The following is a 24,178-nucleotide window of genomic DNA, read 5'->3' as shown; positions in this document are numbered from 1 at the left end:
CCACTGGCAAAACACAAACCAAGGAGTGTGGCCATGTTCCCAGAAAACTTTATTTACAAAACAAGGTGGGCTGGATTTGGTCCTCGGGCCGTAGTGTGCTGACTCCTGTACTAGGGCCTGGTTTCAGAAGCCTGCCTACAGCTCATCTGTCTTGAAAACTATAATTGTGTTTGTCTTACTGTTTATGATTTGTCCCACCCTCTGTGAAGTTAGATGTGACCCTTGTAGAAGATTGAAAGCTACACACCCAGAAGTTAGGATCGTCGCGCTCTTATAACTGGTTTTATAACTGGTTTTACTTCTAACTTGGCCACCTTGTTGCAGTGTCCTTGTTGGTGGACTCCATATACTTTGGACTCCATATACTCAATACTTTGAGTCTGGTATTCTCTGAACCAGTGTTAGCACCTTTCTGGTTTCCACATCAGTGAGCAAAAGGAATCTTTGACACATACTGTGTATTCCTCTGAATGTCATGTTTTTAAGGGGATGCAACAGGTAGGAGGAGCACTCTGTTGTGTGTCAGGTATGCAGAAGATGCCTTACCAGCACAGAATTAGCAGCCTGGGAAGACACGGGGGCAGGGGTTGTTGTTCACGGAAGCCTCCCAAAGGCCCAGATGCACTCCAGATTCCAGAGGAGCTCATCAGCAGCAAGGACTGGAGAGGGAGGGGGAGCGCACACTTCAGAGAGAGGGAAGAGCATTTGTAAGGTACAGGTGTGTAAGGTACAAGTGTTTGAGACTAAGTGATGCCTCCAGGTAATGACAGGCTGGCTTTGCAGGGAGGGTGGCAGAAAGAGCCAAATGGAGCCATGCGGCGCCCACCTGGGCTCGCCACTGATTTGCCACACATTCAAATCCAGGTCTTTTAAAAAGGAGACAGAGCACCCCATGGGAAGACAGGGAAGTGTAACCTTGGGTGTCCCCAGCCATTCATCCTCACCCTACAGCTGGCGGCTACCCTCGGCAAAATAGAAGCCCTGTCTGCACTCTGCCGGCAGCGACCTTCTCAAAAAGCACATTGGAGCTCGTGGACATGAGAGTAGCAGCAGGGCAGTGGAGCTCCAGAAGGAGAGCCTTCCCTCCTCAGAGAACCCCAGGGGTTCTCCCTGGAGAAGCTAAGTAGGCATCATCATCCTGCTGGCCCCACGCACGTCCTGGCAGTGGAGCATCTCCCGGACCCTCTGCCAATGGAGCTGCAGACCAGTGTTCTGAGAGAACCGCAGTAGCCTGTGGTGTCCTGCGGCTTCAACCTGTCCTGCCTTTACATCGCCCATGGATGGCTAGTGGGTGTCTGTCCCTCCAAAGGCATCAGCAGGAGGCCGTGCCAGTTCTCCCCCAATCTTCTCAGGCATGTGGGTAAAACAGGCTGTGGAACCCAGGGCGGCTGACTCTGCTGACCCTGCTGAGGCCTCCTGCTGAGCCTCGTCAACCAAGGCCACACCCTGAGCTCTTGGTGCCCAGGCAGGCCAGTGGGTGTCCATGGGGTAAGGGCAGCCCCCCAGGCTGGCAGATGAATGCTTGTAGGCCAGCGAGACAACCAGATAGATGGAATCCAAACATGTTGGGGTTCAAGGCCCAGAGCCTGCCGGCACCAGGCCCCACTATTTCTTAGCCTGGAGTATTCATCTGCACCCGGAGCTCAAACAGAGCATCCACCGTTGGAGGGGTGGCGCTGGGGGCCCGGGGAGAGGCGGAAAAGGAAGGAGTGGCTTTGCAGAAGCACAGCGGCCTCCACAGTTGGGCCTGGGGATTTGGACAATAAGTGGCACTTAGCGTGCAGGTTTTTCCCACACACGCACTGACGTGGAAGGATGCGAATGCACGCCAGCAGCAAGGGCACCACAGGGCTGGACGGTGGTGAGCAGGTGCCTGCGCCTGCCTGGGTCACTCAGAGCCGGAGCCGTGAGCACCGGCCACCCTGCTTGCCAGCACCCTCCACAGCATCTCAGCCTGGGATGGAGCTGTGAATAAAAGGTCTTGAACTGATTGCCCTGAAACTGAAGTCATCTCTTTTTCCTTTTCTCTTTTTCCTCCTTTCCTTCTTTTTTCTTAAACGTCTCCCAAGAAATAGTATAGATGTTCTGATTCAGTCTCTCACGGATCCCTCTCCCTGGGCCTCAGAAACCACTACACGCTGTGAGGCCCCATTTGGGGGGGCGCTCACACTCAATACAGTTCAGCTGGGTTGTTGACATTTCGACGTTAAGGCATTCATAAATCTCGGTAACGCCTAGAATAATGCTAACTGAGCAGAGAATCTGGTCCCAGCCCTCCCACCTCCCCGCCTCCCTGCCTCCCCACCCCGCTGCTGTGCCCGGGGCCCTCACCTGGAAGCACGGAGGGTGTCTGGGAGCCGTGCGGAGCTGTCTGGTGTGCAGCTGTGGCGTGACAGGACCTAACCTCCTCCAGCCCCATGGTTCCTCTCTCAGCCCTCTGCCCTTCATCCCACAGACACCTACTGCATCTTCTCTCGGCTGGACTCTGAGCCCCAGGCCGGGCTCCTGAGTGGACATTAGTGCCCCCCCAACGTCACACCAGCAGCACTGCACAGACCCAGGCCGCGGTCAGCGCTGGCGATCTTCTCCTCCTGGCCCTCTCCTGCTCCGCGGGGACAGTGGAGGAGGCAGGTGGCAGCCGTGGGCCCTGGGGGCACTTGGCACTGTTTCTATAGTTCGTCTAACTCCCATTCTCCAAGACAGGTGTTCTGTGCCACTCAGATCAATCCTCGATCTACATCCGTTTTCTCCTTTTTTCATTTCCATGTCTCTGAAGTGAGGGTCTGGGGGCTCCGCTGGGGGTTGCAGTGCTGAGGACTGGAGGGACTGGAGCTGATGCAGTGGTCCTGGGGGCTGTGCACCCGGCCCCCAGCTGTGTAAACTGCTCCATCTCCTGATCTCACTGCCCCATTCAGCTGCCTCGCTGACTCCCCAGCTACTCATCGGCTCTGATCTCCGGATCTTTCTCCCCATGCGTTTCTGGCCAGTTGTCCCACATTTTATTTTAACACTATTTTTTTTAAGTGAAGTGAAATTCATGTAACAGAAAGTTAACTGTTCTCAAGTGCATGGTTCACAAGTGAGTGCACTCACGGTGCAACCACTACCTTTACCTGGTTCCCAAATATATTCAGCGCCCCGAAACAGTATGCCATTCAGCAGTCACTGCCCATTCTCTCCTCCTTCAGCCCCTGGCACCCACCCACCTGCATCTGATTCTGTGGATTTACCTATTCTGTAAATGGTATGAAGTAGAATCATATAAATGTGTTCTCTCGGGTCTTCTTTTATTTGGCTTCATGTTTTCAAGGACACCGCACTGTAGGTTCCTTTTTACAGCTGGCTAGTACTTCCCCGCATGGACGCTACACAGGTGTTTATCTGTGCATCCACCAGCCGGGCTCCATGTGGCCTCCCGTTTGGCTGTTGAGAATAGAGCCGCCGTGAACATATGCGCTCCTATACTTGCTAGGGGACCAGCTTCCAGGTTTTTCAGTGTCTGCCTGGGAGTAGGATTGCTGGCCCATAGGATCATTCTATGTTTAACTTACTGAGAACTGCCAGACTGTTTCCATGTTTTCAACGCTGAGTATTTAGAGCTTTGACTTTGCATGTAGCCTTCTGGAGGAGGTAGGCTGCCCAGCTGTGTGCACTCTGCCTCCTCTATGCCCTCCTGGACCTTCCTCCAGGTTTCCAAGATCTCAAATTCTTATGCCATCCTCTAGCCACCTGGCCCTTGCCGACTGGTCCTCTGCAAGCTTCACGAGCACATTTCTGCGCTGTCATTTGACACATTTACGATGTGTTAAAAGCAAAGGGCCCTAGGCGGACCCACCTCACCCCAGTTTGTTTGGCCTGAAACCCCTTTGGTGCTTCCAGCCTTCCCTCCATATGCATCTGCTGGGGCCCCCAGAGCCACACAGGCTGCACGAGGCCCAGTGTGCCTGGCGTAGGAATGCAGAAACCTGTGTGGTAGAATTAGGGCTTTCCTGGCTGACATGATGTCACAATATCTCCCCTCATGGCTCTCTTGATTTGGCCTGCTGGTCTAGCTCCCATGGCAGCAGGCAGTCCTTCTCTGTGCAAGGCCTGCGCTGGATCTTTGGTGTGTGTTTGGGATAGGAATGGGCAGGGTCGGAACAGGGAGAGACTGAGTCCCCCGGTCAGTCCCCCTGACCAAGTCTTCTCTCTGGCCCTCTCTTTGGGTCTTCACCTGTCAACCAAGAGGAAGGACAGGATAGTATGTGAGGTCCTGACCTTTGAGGGAATAGCAGGAGCCATAGCTCCAGGGCTTAGACTGAGGGTGTGTGTGCAAGATCCACTTATGGAGGACACGGGGTGGGTCTGCATAGCCTGATGCACACCAGGCAGCTGCACATCCGGTAAATGGCAGCCTCTGCTCTGCAGCTCATCCATCCCATCCAAGGATCTTCTTTCCCACAGGTTGGAGCCATCGGTGATGAGGAGGAGTGGGTCAGCCTCTACGAGGAGGAGAACGAGCCTGATGCCCAGACGCTGGAGATCCCAAACCTCACGCCCTATACTCATTACAGGTGAGAGGAGCCAGTGATAAACTGCCGCAGGAAGAAGGCTAGCAACTCCAACAGATGGCTTCAGCCAGCAAGAACAAAACCCAGTTATGTGCATGTAATTGAGACATTTCCAAGTGGTAATAACAGTACATTGAACCTTAGGAGCAAGATACACAGCTGAGTATCATTCCTGGAGAGAGTATATCCCCGATGCTAGGTTAGCAGTGCTCCTTCCATCAACGCTAGCTGCAATGGCTCAAAACTAAGAGCCCCAGGCAGCCGAGATGTGGGGTTTTCCTTATAAATTCTACAACTCCTTGGGACTATTAACATGCTGTGTGTAAACAGGGCGGCTGTCCTGGGAACGTCTTCTGCTTCCCCCTTCCAGGACCCAGGAGTGGCGGGGCTCACTAATCAAGCACTTAACCTGCCATGCAACCTTTAACTCCTTGATCCTGAAACCTATCCAGGCAGTAAATCCTTGGCCTTAACAAAGGGTCGCACAATCGCAAGCTGTTAGAGACGTTATAACTTCCCGTAAGATCGTTGACCGAGATGAAATTTCCAGTTATCATCAGATGTTGAGTTTGATAATGTCATTGTTCTGCCAGAACAGATACGTTCCATAAGATCAGGGAGTAAAAGACTAAGAATGAGTAATTCAGAGAGTAAAAGGTGACATGACATCTTCGTGAAGAACATCCTTTTTGGTATAATACTGACATTAGAGCTTTTTAAAACAATGCTTAATAAGAGATGCTGTTCAGCTCCTGTTCATTGTGACATCCTCCCTGAGACCAGAGCAGATAATCAGGGCACCATATACTCATTTTTAGAGGAAAATATTTCTCAAAAAAACTAGCTACAGGGGCTTCAGGCTTACCACATGAAGCTGGTACCAGCTATATTATTGCTTTGAAGATCAGAAACTGTGACTAGAGACCCCTGTCCCTGTCTTCTTCCAGCCTCTGTGGTGAACAGGCGTGTGTGCTCAGGGCACATTTGTGTAGAAGTTCACTCCAAGAAATTGTACATATAAACAAAGAAGAGAGAGCTGAGAACATTCATCAAGACTCTAAAGCACATCCACCCCACCTCGTTTTATAGGAAAGGAGATGATTGGCCTCAGGTCTCAGCTACCAATGGGGTCCGAGTCCCAGGGTGTGGACTCTGGGGCCAGGGCTCATCCCCTAGGTGCAGGCACCTGTGCTCACTGAAACACCAGACTGTCAAGGCTGTCATTTGGCCCCTTGACAGCTAATCCCCTGACCCTACCCTAAACATGAATCAGCTGATGGCATCTGATGACACAGATTTCTGGCCATGTAACCCATCCCATTATGCTTCACTTGGGAATTTAAAATCTTTGCACTGGAACAAATTTATTGTTCTTGGGAGGCTTTGAGGCCAAAGGGCCAAATATGCAATTTGCGTTTTTAATGAAACCAAGTGGAAAGAAGGTATCCTTGAGCAACAGCCTTCATGACACAGATGGACACACAGCCTCACCTTCTGAGAAGGTTATGGGTTTTTGTTCCATCCATCTCTCCACATTGTCTTTTCCTGCAGAATAACCATGCCCATGGTTCTCCCTCTAGATTTCGAATGAGGCAGGTGAACATTGTCGGTTCCAGCCCCGTCAGCCAATCATCCCGGGTCATCCAGACACTGCAGGCGCCCCCTGACGTGGCTCCCACCAGCGTCACCGTGCGAACAGCCAGTGAGACCAGCCTACGGCTCCGCTGGGTGGTGAGTTGGGGGCTGGGAGTGGGCTGCAGGGATGGTCGCCTTGAGTATTCATGGTGTGCATGTGAAGCCAGAGTTTAGTGTCTTGTTAGTCATGGCTTTGTCCGAGGCAAAGCTTATCTCTTCGTTAAACCCAAAAGTATTGCATTTTACAGTTGCTGTTGGGTCACAGACCAGCCCAGGAGATCTTGTTAATTAGGAGCATTACTCACAGGCTTCTTGGTACTGAGGAATATTCTTTGGGGGAGGGAAGCCAGCAGTGCCCCAGGTTGGACCTATAAGTCCTTAAGCTAGGTCAACATGGAGGCAATACTCAATGTTTGTAGGAGAGCCAGCCTGATATTTATTCAGAACATTTCCCCCACAAAATTAAGCCAAAATGTATTAAAAGAAATTACGTCCAGCCCAAGTTACTGACAGGATTTCATTTAATTAACAGAAGAAAAGTTCCAGGGAGAAATGTAGTAAAGGTTCTAAGAATATCCCCCCTGCCCCCGGAAATATTTTCTGCGGGATTGGCCTCCTAAGACAGGCCCGCACTGGAGGACCTCGACAGGTGGCGGTTCGGAGACGCCCGCTCACCACGGCTGTTGTTTGCTTCCAGCCCCTGCCCGATTCCCAGTACAACGGGAACCCCGAGTCAGTGGGCTACAGGATTAAGTACTGGCGCCCTGACCTCCAGGCTCCGTCGCTCACACAAGTCATCAACGACCGGCTGGAGAGGGAGTTCACCATCGAGGGGCTGGAGGAGTGGACGGAGTACGAGCTCCAGATGCAGGCATTCAACGCCATCGGGGCCGGGCCCTGGAGCGTGGCAGTGCGGGGCCGCACGCGGGAGTCAGGTGAGCAGGAGGCTCTTCCCGCCCTGGAGGCTCAGCCCCAACCTGTGTCTCCCGAGACAGAGCTCGGTGTCCCCCGGTCCTCTCATTGCATCTCATTGGCTCTGCCCCCACCCCGAGTCTATGCTGACACTTTATTAACCCAGTAATTACATCAATCTCGATGGTAGTTTCAGTAAAATGTCATTGGAGTCCACACCACTAATTTGAAATTAATCATGGATGTTACGGTTGGGGCGGGGGGGGGGGCTGGACTCTTGGTATTATCTTTTAAATTAGGTGTAATTTTCACTATCAGTGATAATAAGCAAGAGTTTATTTTCTTTTTTTTTTTAACTTTATTTGAGAGAGAGTGTGTTCGTGAGCAGAGGGGAGAGTCAGAGGAGAGGGAGAAGTAGACTCCTCTGCTGAGCAGGGAGCCCGACGCGGGACTCAATCCCAGGACCCTGAGATCACAACCTGAGCCAAAGGCAGATATTTCACCAACTGAGCCACCCAGGTGCCCCAAGTGTATAGGGATTCTACGGATGTCTTAATAACACAAGGCCCTCAAGACCTCCTCTTGACAAAGTAGTGTGTGGGATGTGTTAAGATAGTCTCCTGCACTAACAAATAGCCCCTCGAAGGTTCAGTTGCTTTAACACAATAGAGGTTCATTTCTCACTCATCACCGAGGAAGACAGGTGTTTCTGTTCACTGGTGGCTCTCTTCTTTGTGATACAAGGACCCAGACTGTGCTATGCCACAGGCCTAATCCTCATCTGTGCCCAGCTACCCAAGGAAGAAGAAAGAGCAAAGAGCAGGCACGCCTGACCCCTAAAACCTGTCCAGCAATGGCACCCTCCCCTGTGCACAGAGCCCCAGGTTCAGGGTTGCTGCTGGTTGCCAGGGAGGAAAGGGAAAGTACTTCAGGTCAGCCCTCAGGAGTCTGTGCTGACCTGCAGGCCTTTGAGTGCTGACCTGTGGTTTGGAGGACCCTCGTTAGCCTGGTTTGAGTTTGTGGAGTGACAGAGAGGGCTGGTGTCACGTTTAAGACACACCATGACACAGACCAGCTCTTTCCACCTGGTCTGAAATGGCAGGGTTCTCTCCTGAAAAGAAGGAAATGTACCATACACGCCTCTTCCAAGAGGACTGATATTTAAAGAGGGGTTCGCTGGAGCAGCTGGGGCTGCCTCAGATGCCTTCCTGGCTTTCTTTCAGGCTGTAGATTTTATTACATTAGGAACAAAAGATTGAGGCACCACGCTCAGCTTGTGGCTATGTGATCACTTGGATTTCTAAAAAGCTCTATTCAGTCTCTGAGTCTTTGTGACAAAGAAGAGGACTTGAAACATTCTGAGAGGACTGTTCTAACCCCAGTGATAGGCAGACAGACTGAGAAAATACTTTTTAAAAAATCTTTGCTGTGACTAACTAGAAAATTATAGACAGAATATAATTTTTTGAGATTTAGAATTTATTGATGTCCTCATTAGAAAAACAGAGAAAGTCCGCAGATGTCAGAGGCACAAAGGGACTCAAGCAGTAGGTTCTGAGCTGGTGCTGTCGCTGCCTTGCGGGGTGGGCACGGGTGCATCCATCCCAGGAGTTTCAGGACTTGGGACATGGTGCCCACCCAGGAACTGGAGGTTCTGCCACGAGTCTACACAAGGAGGGGAGTTAGAATCAGGGCCTTTGCATGTAGACAAAGCTCCTGGTGCCCCCTTTGAAAGGGGAGATTGAAAATCTCTGCCAGGATAGTTTATCTGTGTCCACCTAGCCACCTGAACTCTAAATAGGAAAAAAAAGGTAACTCTAAGTCCTGTGCCCAAATCAGGTTTGGGTTCTGAATTTACTCTGTCTGGTCCAGGAACTCCTAGAAAAGAAATTAATGTAAAACATGATTCCAGACACCAAAAAGCACAAACAACAAAAGAAAAATTTAGACTTACTAACATGAAAACCTTTGTGCTTCAATGCATACCATAAAGTAAAAAAACAAAAACAAAAACAAAAAAAAACAGTCCTCCAGTCATAGAAGATACTTGCAAATCATTCATCTGATAAGGGGCTGGTATCAAAGATGTATATAAAAAAACTCTTACAACTCTACAGTAAAAATATAACCCAATTAAAAACTGGACAAAGGGGGGCAACTGGGTGGCTCAGTAGTTGAGCATCTGCGTTCAGCTCAGGACAATCCCAGGGTCTTGGGATCAAGACCCACATCAGGCTCCCTACAGGGAGCCTGCTTCTCCCTCTGCCTATGTCTCTGCCTCTCTCTGTGTCTCTCATGAATAAATAAATAAAATCTTAATAAAAAAATGAAAACTGGACAAAGGATCTGAACAGACATGGCTCCAAAGAAGACATACTAATGGTCAGTTAAGCACATGAAAGGATCCTTAACCAACATTATTCACTGCCAGGAAAATGAAAATCCAAATGTGATATTAGTGATATTAGATAATGTGATATCAGTTCAATCCCCAAGGTGGTTAACATAAAATTGAAAAAGCTGGACAATAACAGTGTTAATTGTTATTAAAATAAGTATGGTTCAGAGATTGTGTACTTCATATATCATTGGAGGGCCTTGAGGAGCATCCTCACTGACCAGAAAATATTACCCCAGGGGAAACAGTGAACCACTCCTCCTGAAATATTATATATTACACCCCAATAAATCATTTCACTGTCCTCCAAAAACAAAACAGAAAAATTTTTAAATGACAAAAAAAAAAGATAAAAGAAATAGAAACACGGTTCAAGGCCAGACGTTCGGTGTAACCAAAGAAGGAAACATCTCTGGAGAGAGATCACCACAGCCACATTGTCCCAAATAAAGATCAACGTTTGAAAGATGAGGACACAATTTTCAAACACACAAGGAGATACTTTTCCATGACTAAGAATCATGAGAGGGAAGGAAATAGGGCCCTGATTACTTTAAAATACATACTAGTATGAAAGAGAATATGTAATGAGTATATTTAAAATTATTAAAGACTTTAAGTTGTAGCATGAGTAAGTTCTAAGTAATATTATGTATAGCATAGTGATCATAGTTAATACTACTGTATTATGTACTTGAAAGTTGCTAAGAGAGTAGATCTTACATGTTCTCAGAAAGGAACAATAATTTTGTGATTGTTAGCGACGTTAGCTAATGTTACGGTGGTAGTCTTTTTGCAGTACATAAGTGTCTCAAATCAACACACTGTAACATTAATCTTACAAAATGCTGTGTATCAATTATATCACAATAGAGCTGGAATAAATATAAAATAAGACTGTAGTCTTAAATTATGAAAAGAAAACATTAAAACTTTAGGTAAAGATTAAGATGCTAATTTTAAAATGCTTTTTAAGAAAAACATATAGGACACAGCCACTGAAAATAAAACACTATGATTAGTGAAAAGCAATTTAGACACTGCTAAAGAGAGAATTACCAAACTGGAAGCTAGATATGAGTAAGTAACTTAAAATACAGCACAAAGACACAGAGACTGAAAACATGGTAGAGAAGCTAAAAGACATAAATAATAGAATAAGAAGGTCCTCTTTATACCTAATAAGACTCAGAGAAGAAGGAAGGAGGAAAGGAGAATAAGAAAATATGGGAGATAATAGCTGAGAAGTTTCAGAATTGATGACTGAAGAAAAGTGAATCCTGAGCAGAATAAATAAAATAAATCTACACCAAAATGCATTATGTTGCAACTGTAAAGCATGGGAGCCAAAGAGAAAATCTTAAAAACACTTGGTGTGAAGACATCTTATATCCAGAAGGCAAGACAATTTGAAGTGGACTTCTCAAGATCAGTGGAGGCTAGAAGACAATGGAGCAATGGAATCGTAATGGAATAAGAATAATCTTGAAGAAGCTGAGAGGAAATAACTGCTAACCTCAAGTTTTACACTTGGCTACATTACTTTTCAAGGATTTTGTTCAGAAAACTGTAAACTTTAAATGACACATAAGGATTAATAAAATAATAAAAATAGAAAATAATACTGTTTTGTTAAGTTTCCAAAGAATACTCCTATAAAACAAAGTAAACCAATGGCAAAATGCTGAGATGAGACTGTATTTTTGAAAAAAATCTTTGCTGCTGCCACAAAGCTCCCTTTACAGTGGTCAAGAGAATGCTAAGGAGATCACTCTATGCATAAACTCACTCCAGATGCTTTCTTCTAGTCCTCTTCTCCTCAGACAATCTTGCATCATCTCCTACCCAATAACTCTAAGGCGATCCTCTTGAATGATACCATTTGTAATATCAAGGTAAAGCTTTTGTATAAAAAAAAGGCATAATGTGTTTGTTTTCGTCTTGGTTGACAAAATCTAACACAAACATATGTACGTGTGGCTAAGGAGAATCATAACCAGCCTCCAGAATTAACTGCATTGATTTCATTATTGCCACATTGATCATTCACTTGATGAGAAAGTTTTTGATCTAGAGTAAAAATTGTTCTTGCAATGTAAGTTTTGCTCTATACTATCACATTCTTTGTTATGTTGAGGGTTCTGACTTACATTTTTTTTTTTTAGTTTTTAATGGGATGTTTGTTCAATTAGAAGAGTTTTAGTTCTACAGGTGTTTTCATCATAAATTGAATAATAGGGTTATTGTTCTTCATTTCTAGATGAGATGACTCAGACTTCAGACATTTTTAATGCTAGAAAAGTGAGCTCCTCAGGACCCATCTTAGGCTGTTCTCCCCCCACCCACCCCCACCCAAGAGTACTGGTGCTCAGACATCATTCCTCCCCAACCTGGGGCATTCTCTGGCACCCCTTCCAGTGTTGCTGGTCCTGTGGGGCTTTGGCACCTCCGCATCTGAACAGCACTTCCAGAACCTCCTGCTGGGGGCAGCCCCTCACCTCTGATGAGCAAGCCCCTCCCTGTCACAGCAGTTTTGATGTCTTGCCTTCCCTGGTCCTGATGAATTTGAACACATGGCCTCCCCAGCGAAGAAATCACCCCTTCTGAGAAAAGACCCTGCCAGGCACCACTCAGCCCTGGGTGGGGGGAGTAGGAGAGGGTGCAGGGGTGGTGAACCCCAGTGGTGGAGTGCAGTTGATGGGGAGAATGAAAGTGCAGACCCGTGTCTCATGGAGATGGCCACACATGGGTACCTATACACAGTCATAGGCATACAGGAAGCTGGTGTGGGAAGAACAGAGCAGAACATTTTGAACCACATTTAAATGACATTTCCTATTTTGAATTACAATTTGAGTTTCATGACATCCTATGATTTATTATGATATATTATAAGATAAATGTGGCCCTAAAAATCAAAAGACTGAGCAGTGAGGAATCCTATAGAGGAGTGAGAGCAAACGAAGGAAAAGAGAAGTGTTTTGATCAGGATTGTTCTTAATGAAAGGGAATCTCTGGGACTGCTCCCAGACATGAGATGACAGGTTGGAAAGGGAGTCGAATCTCCCTCAAAACCAGATAATGGGAAAGGTGTTTGTTTTGTTTGTTTGTTTTTTGTTTTGTTTTAACCAAATCTTAAAAACATAGGTCCTCTGTTACAAAATGGTAGATTGGTTCACTGAAATTGTCATCCTGAACGCCACCATTTTCTGTGGCTCTGTCCTTGGAGACCCAGCTGAGCTCTGGGTGCCACGTACAGATCACCCCTCTCACCAGCTGGCTTTCCTTCTCCGGGGCTGTGGGTACCCTTCAGGAAAGGGGTGCACATATTACCACACCTGGAAAATCATTATTATTTGTAGATCCACGGTGAGGACTGAACACTCATGGCGTCAAAGACTGGCCTGCAGGAAACAGTTATGGATTGGAGAGGCGGACCCATTGTGTTGCTATGATAGTGGCCTTTCTCTGCCTTTCTCTAACAGTTCTCAGAACACAGCACTGCTATCATGAGCACGCGATACCTTTGGAGTTCTCATCTTACTCTAAATAAATTCAGACAAATTGTAGGTTTACCTTTCCTTCGTGCAGTCGTGACTCCTTTAATTCACAGTTGATTCGAGGCAGCAGTGTATTGCTCTTTTTTTTTTAAATAAAATAAGCATATGTGTGAGTGATGTCCTCATGACTGCCATGGTGGGAGCCCCTAGCCGGGCAGGGAGAGCATGAATGAGCCCTGTGGAAGCCACCGCCAGAAGACACTAGGGACACATAGAGGCATGGGTGGCAAGCACACTTCCCTTAGAGGGCTGAGTAAACTTGAAATTATAAAAATATTCTTTTTTGTGACACTTAGCTTCTCAGATAAAAGTGTTTTATTGAATGACTGGCAAACCAAATGAATGATTCTTGACTGACATATTTGGGAAGAAGAAGTGTATCTACCAGGTGTGGGCTGACCAGCATTCTCTCTCTCTCCAAAAGTATGAGGAAGACCCCTGAACCCTAATGCAAACAGACACAAACAGGTGGCTTTTCTGTTCTGGGGACATGCTGGTTGCCTCCACTGGCAGCCAGTCTAATGCCCGAGTCCTGAAGATGGTCATGTGGTGAGTAGCAGAGAACAGGACCACTGCTGGGGTGTGGAGGCCGGAGAAGTCACCCTGTCTTAGGGTTAGCATCCCAGGCCTTTGCCTCTATGACTCCCCTCTCTGGGGACCAGAAAGTGCCCTGCCTCACTTCAGGCTCGTGTCCCCTCAGCAGATCCCTATCTGCGGGAACCACTGACTGCGGTGGTGACCTGGCCGTGCTTCCAGAAAAGGTAACAGGTGAGTCCTGGCACTTTTTTCCTAAAGACAGTATTGGTCTCCTGCGGCCGCCATAACAAAGCAGTCCAGACCGGGGCAGCTTAAAACAAAGATTTATTCTCTCACCATCTGAAGGCCAAGAGTTGGACACCAAGGTGTTGGCAGGGCCATGCTCCTTTGCCTACTCCAGTATGGCCTCATCTTAACTAATGACATCTGCAGTGACCCTAGTTCCAAATAAGGTCACATTCTGACCTACTAGTAGTTGGGACTTCAGTTTATGAAGGCTAGGAAGCAGCAGACACAATTCAACCCAACCCATAACAAAGACCAAATCACATCAGTGAAGAAAATCCGGAATCAAATGTTGGAGGGCAGCATTACTGTGCAAACCCTGTCATTTTATGTGTTCAGAGTAAATGACTGACCTAGCTACGACCAGTCACTTTGCTCGAGGAGGGAGCACTTGTGTGAATAAATGAATGAATGAATGAGTGGGTCTGTGGATGGAGGGTGGAGAGAGCCCCCATGAGCGAAGTGTTCCTGCTTCTGAAGTGTGCTCGTGCACTACTTCCCCCTAGTCTGTGGAGCCCTGGTGGGCCTGCGGAGTAGACACTGAGGGTGCAGGGTGCTCGGTAGCCTTTCGCTCCCCCTCCTTCCGTAGAGCAAGGAGATCATAGTGTTGTCTTACTGTCTTCGAACAGAGCCGCTGATCACCTGCTCATTACGGAGCCTAGTGATGGGTACCAGGATGGGGGAGGGAGAAGATGGGCTCCAGGACGTGTGGGCTCTGCTTGACTGTTTCTCAGATGGCACAATCAAGGCACAGAGGAATCGAGCAGCTTCCCCAGGTCACACGGCTCAGGAGTCTTGTGGAGTCTGAGTTTGCTGCAGAGCCCATGAGCTTGTCTCTTCCCTGTGAACACCTCATGACCTCCTGACTTCTGCCACTTATTAGTGATGTGGGCAGGCCATGTGCCTTCTCAGAGCCCCCTTTTCCCCCTTTGCAGAGTGATCCCTCCCGCGGGCTTGTCCTGAGGTTGAGTAAAATACCAAATCCTATCCCATATTACTCGCCATGAAACGCAGTGAACCTGAAGTGTTTCTCCTCCTTTTTGACCACGGAGGCCCTGCAGGATGGTAGGTGGCACCACAGCCAGCAGCTGCCTTTTGCTCGGGGCATCACCTGTCTTTACCAGGGGACTCTGGATCTATCTTTTCCATCTGCATAAAGTTTAAATGGGCTCACAAGCAAATTATCAAAGCAAATTGAGATTATCTCGACTATAAAGCCTTTTAAAGCTTAACTGTTGTCTTTACACATTCTATCTGGACCATTGCAAATGCATATGACAAATTAATGTAGGTTCAGTCACATCCATACACAGAAGAGATAAAGACATCATCTTACGTGTACATGGGTCAAGAGGTCCACAGCTCGCCTCCACGGGCCCACCTTGTTGTAAAAAAGCACTCACTGGAATGGGATGTATGGAGCGTCCTCCAGCCTTGGTATCTCCATCTGCAGAATGGGGCTAATCACCTTGCCTTGCTGGGCTATTGTGGCTATTAGATGCAAGTGTGGATCTGAAGACCTCTAGCACAGGATGCACGCTTGGGACCTAGGAAACCTTCCCTCTCCTCCCCTTCATGATGACACCTCCTCTCTCCTACACCCCCAGCCCCCTGTCAGAATACTGCATTTACAGATGTCACTCAACTGGTGTCTGGGAGTGAGGATTTCCCATCTGAGATAAAAGTCTGTAGCTCCCAAAAGTTAATATAAAAACAGACCAAGCACATTTTCTTGCTGGGTGGATTCAGGTAAAATTGAGCTCCTAAATACCCAGGATTTGTGGAATTTGTCGCTAATATGAAAAAGATTTACATTTCTGTTATACCTCCACAGGCTTAATCTGATCACTCCAAAACGCTCAGAATTCATTGCTCTTTCAAAGATAACTTGATTGTTTGAGTGAAAAGTGGACCTTTATTTCTAGAAACCTTTGGACTTTGGCTACCGATCTTTTTTGCTCATCCTTTTCAGTTCCTTCAGCGGCCCCTGAAAACGTGTCTGCAGAGGCTGTCAGCTCCACCCAGATTTTACTGACATGGGCTTCAGTGCCCGAACAGGACCAGAACGGGCTCATACTGGGCTACAAGGTATGTGTGCATAGGCTGCGCAGGTGCTACCACATGTCAGTCCCCTGAACCAGCGCACTTGCATGGTCTTACGGACCTCCCACACCAGCCCAAGTTGTGATTTGCACATCTTGTGACTTCTCTAAACTTCATTACCATCTGGGGCTGAGGCCTGGGTCTAACCTCCCAATCTGGGGCTGAGGCCTGGGTCTAACCTCCCAAGCAAGGCACTGATAGGAGCCAGTGACTTAAATTGGCCTCGGCCTCTTGACCTGTAAAATGGGAGTGATCATGGTAGCTAGCTCCGAGGTTGGTCTGAGAAGGAAAGGGGATTTTAGTTTGTAAGCTGCGTTCTGAGGCTAGAACATGCTGGGTCGGTGTTCTCGCCTCCCTGCACGTCTCCCTGCCTCTCTGGGAGCCCTTGCTGGGTCCAGTCTATTTTTTTTAAAGGTCTTATTTATTTATCCATGAAAGCCACACAGAGAGAGAGAGACAGAGACAGAGACATAGGCAGAGAAAGAAGCAGGCTTTCTGCAGGGAGCCCAATGTGGAACTCGATCACAACCTGAGCCAAAAACAGACACTCAACCACTGAGCCACCCAAGGTCCAGGATCACAACCTGATCCAGGACAGACGATCAACCACTGAGCCACCCAAGGTCCAGTCTGACCTGCACTCACCCACTTGTGTTTTTGTTCAGGTGGATTAAAGCAGTTCTCCTGAAGCAGATGCCCAACCTCCCAATAAGCTGGGAACCCTGAGTGGGGCGCTGGCTCCTTCTGTAGGAAGCAAAATGTCTTTGTTCATAACTGAGTCCTGGTTTTGGGGTCTGCAGTTGGTGTGGCTACTGCTATGTGCTCAGATCTTGTAAATTATGGCTCAGGGGCCGCTCCCCTAGCTGCGGGCTGGGTTTCTCTTCTGGGGTCTGTCTTCCCCACAAAATACCAGCGTACGGAAACAAGATCCCTACGCCTTAAACACAGCTGTTCTGGGGGAGAAACCACAGTTGGCTGGTGCTAGCCTTGTGGTTGAAAGCCCCCATGACCACCGAGGCCGCTCCTGGCACGCTGCAGAGTCATGACCGTGGGCTTGTGTCCTGATGCTCCAGGTTCTGTTCCGGGCCAAAGATCTGGATCCCGAGCCCCGCAGTCATGTCGTGCGAGGGAACCACTCACAGTCGGCACTGCTGGCAGGTCTTCGGAAGTTTGTGCTGTATGAGCTCCAGGTACTGGCATTCACCCGCATCGGGAACGGAGTCCCCAGCTCTCCCCTCATCCTGGAGCGGACCAAGGATGACGGTACGGTGACGGTGTGCTTGGATAACCCAAAAAATCTGGATGGTTGGCATTTTTAATTTAATTTACAAACCACTCCCCCCCTTTATTTCAGTGGAGGAAAACAAAACAGAATTGTTTTTCAGCCACTGAGTGTTTATATGGCCAATTTCAGCCTGGAGTGAATTTTTACAGCCTAATTATGAACCTATGAGATTTTCAGCCGTAACTCTGCAAGAGGCAGTGCTATAAAGGCCCGGTGGGCTGGGGCCATAAAACCTACGGCCGCTCCTGTTGGCGGTGTCTGCACAAATCTGGCTAAGAACCCCCCTCCCCGCCTGGGTGCCTCGATTCTCATTGTGCCACCCGCCTCCATCGTTTGCAGGCCAAAAGGTCAATAGGAGTTCCCGCATGGAGTACAGTGTGTTCCATGGGCCCCCGGAGTGCCCCGCACCCCTGTTTCCAGGCCAGAATAACAAGTACATCTTGATGGCTCTGTTTTTATGGAAGTCTAAATCATCCGCAAATATGTTTTTCCACTTTGCAGATGTCAAACACTTAAAGGTTATCTCTTTTACATTTTTATTGTTACACTGACTGTAGCAAATATCTTGGAAGGGAGGTGTATTCTGGGGGAAATAACTGCTCTCCCTGCCCCCCCCCAAACCCACCTTAGGGATCAGAAGCTTCTCGCAGAAGTGGAAAAACTATCGATTTCCTTACACGTGTCCACTGAAATCATTAAATCAGCCTCCACGGGGCTCTGGCTGCTGAGCGGGAACCGTTCTCCAGGGAACGTTCCCCAGGAACCATTCTCCGTGTTCTACTGGGAGACAGCCCTAGTGCCGGGCTTCATTCGAGGAGAGGAAAGAGCTCTGCACACTTCCTGTTAGTCCTTTCCTGGATGCAGGGCCTCGGAGTGGGGGTGGGGGGCTGAGGTCTGAAGGGGCAGTGACCTCAAGGTTGTTTGCAAAACTATGCAAAGCCATGGCAGCCCAGGTTACACAAACTGAAAGTATAAGGGGCCTTAAACCTTGGTCATTCACAAGTGTTTCGTCCTAAAGTAGAGACTAGAAGTCACAGATTTTCCTTCTTCTCCCATGGTGCAATTATAAGCATCTTTTCCGCTCCCTCTTTTCAGGGTAATCCAGATGATCAGCCTCGGGACAGCACAGGGAAAGGATGCCACTTGAGGCTGATGTCAACATTCGCATATTTGTGCAAATCCGTCCTGGCATGCAAGCCTCTTACCAAAAGCAAGGGTCACAGATTTATTTAAACACAAGGCTTAAATTTTGAAATACTATTCTCAACTTAATAGCCAGAGGCAGAATTCAACAGCCTCTACATGACTGTGACACACATCATTTCATCTCTGTATTCCACGTTCCCTACTCATTGCCTCTTATCTGGGAACCAGTCAGTTAAGTTCCAACAAGAAGTTCTGATTTATCTAACACCTGTTAGCAGGTGTCAAGCCCCAAAAAGAATTCAGCCCAGATTGGCAAGATCTTGGCCTTGGGCTTCACACACCTTGCACTCACAGGATTCCCAGCAGTTTGTGAGCACTCCTTCTGGAACTTGGACAGCAGATGAGATGGATTCAAAATGAGGTATTTTCTCAAAATCACTAAGGGGGCCACACAGCCAGCTAGATTCCAGAAGTCATTTGCAGCCTTGGAGTACCTCATCCATGAACAGAGTCACCCATAGTAGTGAATGCTGGGCCAGCCCACAGAGTCCTATGTAACCTTGTCGTGTCCCCAAGTGATACAGTGGTGGCACCTGGATCACGGGTTTGCTCTACTTTCTCTAGCCCCAGGCCCACCAGTGAGGCTTGTGTTCCCAGAAGTGAGACTCACGTCCGTGCGGATCGTGTGGCAGCCGCCGGAGGAGCCCAATGGCATCATTCTGGGTAAGGAAGCGGTCGTGATTAAAGAGATCATAGCTCAGAGGGAAATAGCAATTAGATTGATTTCATCTGTTTTTATGACATGTCAAAGAGGTTAGGGAAAAAAAAAAAACCCTGCCTGCCACAGCCCAGCATTTTCTATGCTAAGAAGTGAGGACCCTCTACTATTTTGTGAGCTTTGTGCTGAAGTTTCTTTGCAGACTGAAATTTACATTTCGTTACCCCAGAATTTCTTCCATTTGTTCATGGTTCACAACAAAACCATCTGTAATTGGTCCTTCCTTCAGCTCCGAAATAACCAGGCTGTTTCTATGTGTATCCAGGAAACAGCAGGCTCATTTTTCACGGGAGCCAGAGACCTGGACTTTGCTCCCCAGAACCAGGAAGCATCCTCTGCTGCAGAGCCTTCACCTAATCTTTTTAAGAAGTTTCCAGGGTGCATTGTGTGCCCTGGGTCCCCGGGAAATTGTTTACTTTTAACATTTCACTTGGGGGGCCCCTCTGATAGCATTGATGAAAAGCCTTCATGTTTCGTAGTTCCCCAAAGGTAGCAAGTTTTATTTTAAAAAACATCATCAGTTCCCTTTTATATTTAGCCTTTCACCATAACAAATTCAGGGCCGCCCATATGCCTAACACCATGTACATGGCGGGCAGTAAGGAGTGAATAAGATGGGCCTGTCCTCAGGATGCAAGTCACTCAGGTGCCATCCGGGAAAGGCACAGGTGCAACATGATAGGTGACATGATGAAGGCTTGTGACATGTCCCACAAGCAGGTCCCCAATTTGGACCAAAGGCAGGAGCTGGATTTTGCAGGGAGGTGGCCTCCCACGTCCTGGAGGAAGGAAAGGGAAGAGGGACATCCACTCAGCCAGATGGAATGCCTTGTGCCTGTCTGAGTATAGGCAGATCCAAGCCTGGAGATGTGGGCCTGGCCAGGCTGGGGACTACTGGGGATGGCCAGCTACACCACACAGGCAGTGCCCAGAGGCCCAGATGTGTGAATCAGGCATCAAAAGGCCAGGGCACCAGGCACGGTATACTCTCCAGACCCAGGCCAGCACTCCCATAGGATATATCCCTAATCCAAACCTGCAGCAGACCCCCAAATGTGTTAGCTTGTGTGCTGGGTGGTTTACAGTAAGGTTATAAACCTGAGCTTATAGGTAGACAGTAAAAATTCACCACTTACACCTGTGCTTCTGACGTTAGGCTCCTAAGATTCGGTTTGAAAAGGGTTTCATTTCATTAAAAAAAAATATATATATATATATTAAGATTTCCTTTATGTATTCACGAGAGACACACGGAGAGAGAGTGAGAGAGAGAGAGAGAGAGAGAGAGAGGCAGAGACACAGGCAGAAGGAGAAGCGGGCTCCATGCAGGGAGCCCGACATGGGTCTCGATCCCAGGACTCCAGGATCCTGCCCTGGGCCGAAGGTGGTGCTAAACTGCTAAGCCACCCGGGCTGCCCCCAAGATATATTTTTTTTAAAAGATCTGTGCTGAGGCCAGTAGGGGAGTCACCCAAGGACTTTGAGCAGCATTGTGACATACTCAGTTTTGCCTTTTAGATAATAACTAAACAGGCAAACATTTTTTGAGTTCTTGTTTCATGAAGATGGGAAGACAGGGCCAGCGGTGTCCCTAAGTTGTCTACTCGCAAAGACTGTGGCCCTCCTTCATCTGACTTTTCCTGTGTGATTTCTGGAGTTGCTAGGTGGGGTATTTTGCATGAGTATGGTATTTCTGAATTGGGTGAGCTTCAGAACTGCAGGTTCTTGCTACTTTAAAATCACAATGAGCCACCGAAGAAGCCGCTGCGGAAGTGTGATCCTGTCTGGTTGAGACGGGATCACAGACACCTGTTGGACCCTGCACCTTGTGCTCCAGGCCTGGGGTGGGAGATGGTCTGCGTAGCACGTGGCTAGGCCAGAGGTTTCCTGGGCACCATACGCCAGCTGCTGCCTCTTCTGGACAGAGCAGGGCTAAACATCTGATGATCCAGGAAGCATCACCAGCTTGCTGTGAGACAGGAAACATTTCTGGAGCACAAAATGTGAATTCCAACCTGTCCCAGTACCTGGAATCTCCAAAGAAGTAGGGTCTCCCTGGCCTGCTGAGGAGGGAGCGCCCATCCCCACCCCAGGCCTGGTAGCTCCTGCTCCCACTGCTCCCTTCTCAGCCTCTGTCCTCTGCCCTCTGCCCCAGTACTGTGGCTGGTGCTCATTCTGTGCCCACCTCTGTGCTCACTGTAGCCATCTTGGGCTGATAGGAATCATTCTAACAGGAGGTCCCCACAGGAGATGGTTGGGAGGCAAGTGAGCATTTCACATGTGTTTCTCTCTTACCATAGACAGATGTGTGCTGATTTTGTAGCCATGGCTTTGAACTACTCATCCCGGGTCCTCCTTGCAAACATGGGGAGGTTCTGGCCTCAGCCAGTGCCAGCCCACTGTGCTTGCCTAGTCCTTTGTCCCTTCTGTGCCTTTAAAGTCACATTCAATGGCATCTCTACCCACAAGCTCCCTCCACACCCATCCCTGCCTGGTGGTGCCAGCATCATCCCATGAGTCTCACTGTCCAAAGGTAAAATCTCATCACTTACTTTTAAGGGCATCTCTAATGTTTGTGCCTCTAATTGCAAAAAACACCACAAACAGAGAATTCAGACCACAGTGGAATAGAATTTTGCATCATTTACACCTAGAGCCATAGAAAGTCTGGTAATACCCAGGAGAGACGGGCTAGTGGGCAAACACACACACTCATATGCTCCCATTAGGAGTTTGAACCAGCACAACCATCCCGCAGAAGGATCTGGTGATGGCTGGGCAAGGTGAGCAGGCCTGCACTCTGCATGCCAGAGGCCCTTCCCGTCAGGTCTCAAACCTGGAGTTCTCTCACCTGTACCCAAGGAGAAGCGCACCAGGATGGTCCTGGCAGCACCACTTTGAATAACAGGGCAAACAAGGAGCCGGATACCTGCATGTCCATCAATCAGGCTACAAAAAGGTGTATCGTGGGCTCTTCACACAGCAGAAAACACAATAGCAGATAAAGTCAAGAACAAGATCTATATATATCAACATGAGTAAGCCTCACAAACATCCAATTGGGGGGAAAACAAGTTCCAGAGGAATATACACAGTGTGAGACTGCTCCCGTACATTTAACAACTCTATAAGCATTATTATCTGTCATTTCTGGGTCCGCGCATATAGTGAAAGTGTGAACTCGTGGACAGGAACTCAACCCGAATTGAGAAGGGAGGTTACCTCTGAGGAGGAGGATCCAGTGGGGCTACAGGACGGCTTCAACTTTGTCTCATCTTCTCTTGTATATGAAAAAAAATCCAATTTGGCAAAATCTCAAGATTTCTTCACTTGGTGCAATGAATATTTGGTATTTGATCTATATTATTCCCAGTATTTTCTGTATGTTTGAAAGATTTGTGATAAAAAAGGACTATCATAAAATAAAAATAACACATCCACTGTAAACTTCTAAAAAATAGAAAATTCAAACAAGTAACAGGATGACCCACAATTCCATCACCCCAAAATAACATTAATATGTTTTTTCTTCTAATCATTTTCCTAACGTTTTAATTATAAAATATATCCTACTTACAAAGGACTCTCTTCATTCTAGCACATGTATGATGTAGAGGCAGTGAACTGCACGTGTCCCTGTTCCCCAATCTATGACAGAGAGCGCCAGTCCCCCCAAGAGGGTTTGGGTTTATCTCTCCTTTAGTTTTCTGTATGATTTTCCTAGAGTTAAATTTAACCCTTAAAAAATCTAATATTAGTGCTGCACGTTTTTAGATTTCATATAAACTCCTTTCATGTGTTTTTCTGTGACTTTGCTCTTCTCTTCCCACATCATGAATCTTTGCTAAATAGACACCCTGGCTGTCTGTGTCCGCACACACCCAACCGGGATGTGTGCGGCACCTCTGGCATGTCTGCAGCACACGTGTCCTGGTGCTTGCCTCGTGGAGCACATGTGGAAGGGTTCCCTGGGCCACACCCGTGAATGGCCTCATTGGGCCATGGAGTTGGCATGCTTTCAACTTTGCACAATGACACCAGACCATTTTCCTGAGCAGTGATACCAATTTGTACTCCCACCAGCATGTGTGAGGATCCCCATGGCTCTGCACAGCTTTGCCAACACTCCATAGGCTCAGAATCTAAACTTCTTTGCCATTCTGGTGTCTCGTTGTGGTTTTATGTTGGATTTCCCCAGCGGCTTCCCCAGCCAGTCTGTCAGCTGCTCCCATCCCTGGGCTGCCCTGGGCTTCATCTCAACCTCTCTGTATTGTTATTCCTGTTTCCTTGTCAATCTCTACAATTTCTCTGCCTCTCTTCCCAGTTCAATTGTGCATTTAGGTTTTCTTTTCTTGATACTTCTTAGTTTTGAATGACTTAATAGAAAGATGTTTTGGGACATCTGATTTACTGCATTGCCAAAAGCAGACACTCTCTGTATACTTCAGTTACTATTTGGACTTCCACGGTACAGACACATTCATCCTGATAACATAGCATTTAAATGCAAATACATTAAAATTGAAATTAAAAAAATACAGATCATCTCCCAAATTGTGGAATCAGAAATAACGATGTGACTGATGTGCTTAGAGGTGAATCTTCACAGCATTTCTCATGATCTCCTTAGGATGCAGGCCCAGAAGCAGAATAACTGGGAGAAGGTGCTAGAACATTTCCAAGGTTCTTCATCTACATTTCACACTCTCCCTCCAGATACGCTGTATCAGTCAGCACTCCTGATGGGGGTGTCCACATAGCTTCACCATGTTGACATTAATGCTTTGTTTTCTTTATCTTGGCCAGTTTGAGATTAAAAGCAGAATATTTGGGGGGGGACATTTTAAAGTTTACTAGCCATAAGGGGCTTTTATTGTTTTTTACTTTTGGGAATTTCCAGTTGATGTTCTGTACTCGTTTGCTGGGCTGACATAGAGAACCACAGAGCATAAGGCTTAAACAACAAGAATCTATTTCTGTCAACCCTGGA

At 47.6% G+C, this 24,178-nt stretch overlaps 1 protein-coding gene across 12 annotated transcripts in view; it reads left to right on the top strand.

Moving 5' to 3' along the window:
* Positions 1-24,178, top strand: part of SDK1 (sidekick cell adhesion molecule 1) — a 537,600-nt gene that overhangs the window by 414,110 nt on the left and 99,312 nt on the right. For all 12 annotated transcript variants that reach the window (XM_038539586.1, XM_038539587.1, XM_038539590.1 and 9 more), the window contains 6 exons: positions 4,444-4,553; positions 6,131-6,281; positions 6,883-7,120; positions 15,850-15,965; positions 17,054-17,243; positions 19,036-19,134. In XM_038539586.1, the coding sequence (XP_038395514.1) occupies positions 4,444-4,553; positions 6,131-6,281; positions 6,883-7,120; positions 15,850-15,965; positions 17,054-17,243; positions 19,036-19,134 (904 nt within the window). The remainder of the gene's footprint in view (positions 1-4,443; positions 4,554-6,130; positions 6,282-6,882; positions 7,121-15,849; positions 15,966-17,053; positions 17,244-19,035; positions 19,135-24,178) is intronic.

Source organism: Canis lupus, chromosome 6 (genome assembly GCF_011100685.1).
Source record: "Canis lupus familiaris isolate Mischka breed German Shepherd chromosome 6, alternate assembly UU_Cfam_GSD_1.0, whole genome shotgun sequence".
Taxonomy (NCBI): domain Eukaryota; kingdom Metazoa; phylum Chordata; class Mammalia; order Carnivora; family Canidae; genus Canis; species Canis lupus.
Note: the sequence above shows the minus strand (reverse complement) of the source record. Positions and strands in the feature narration are given on the sequence as shown.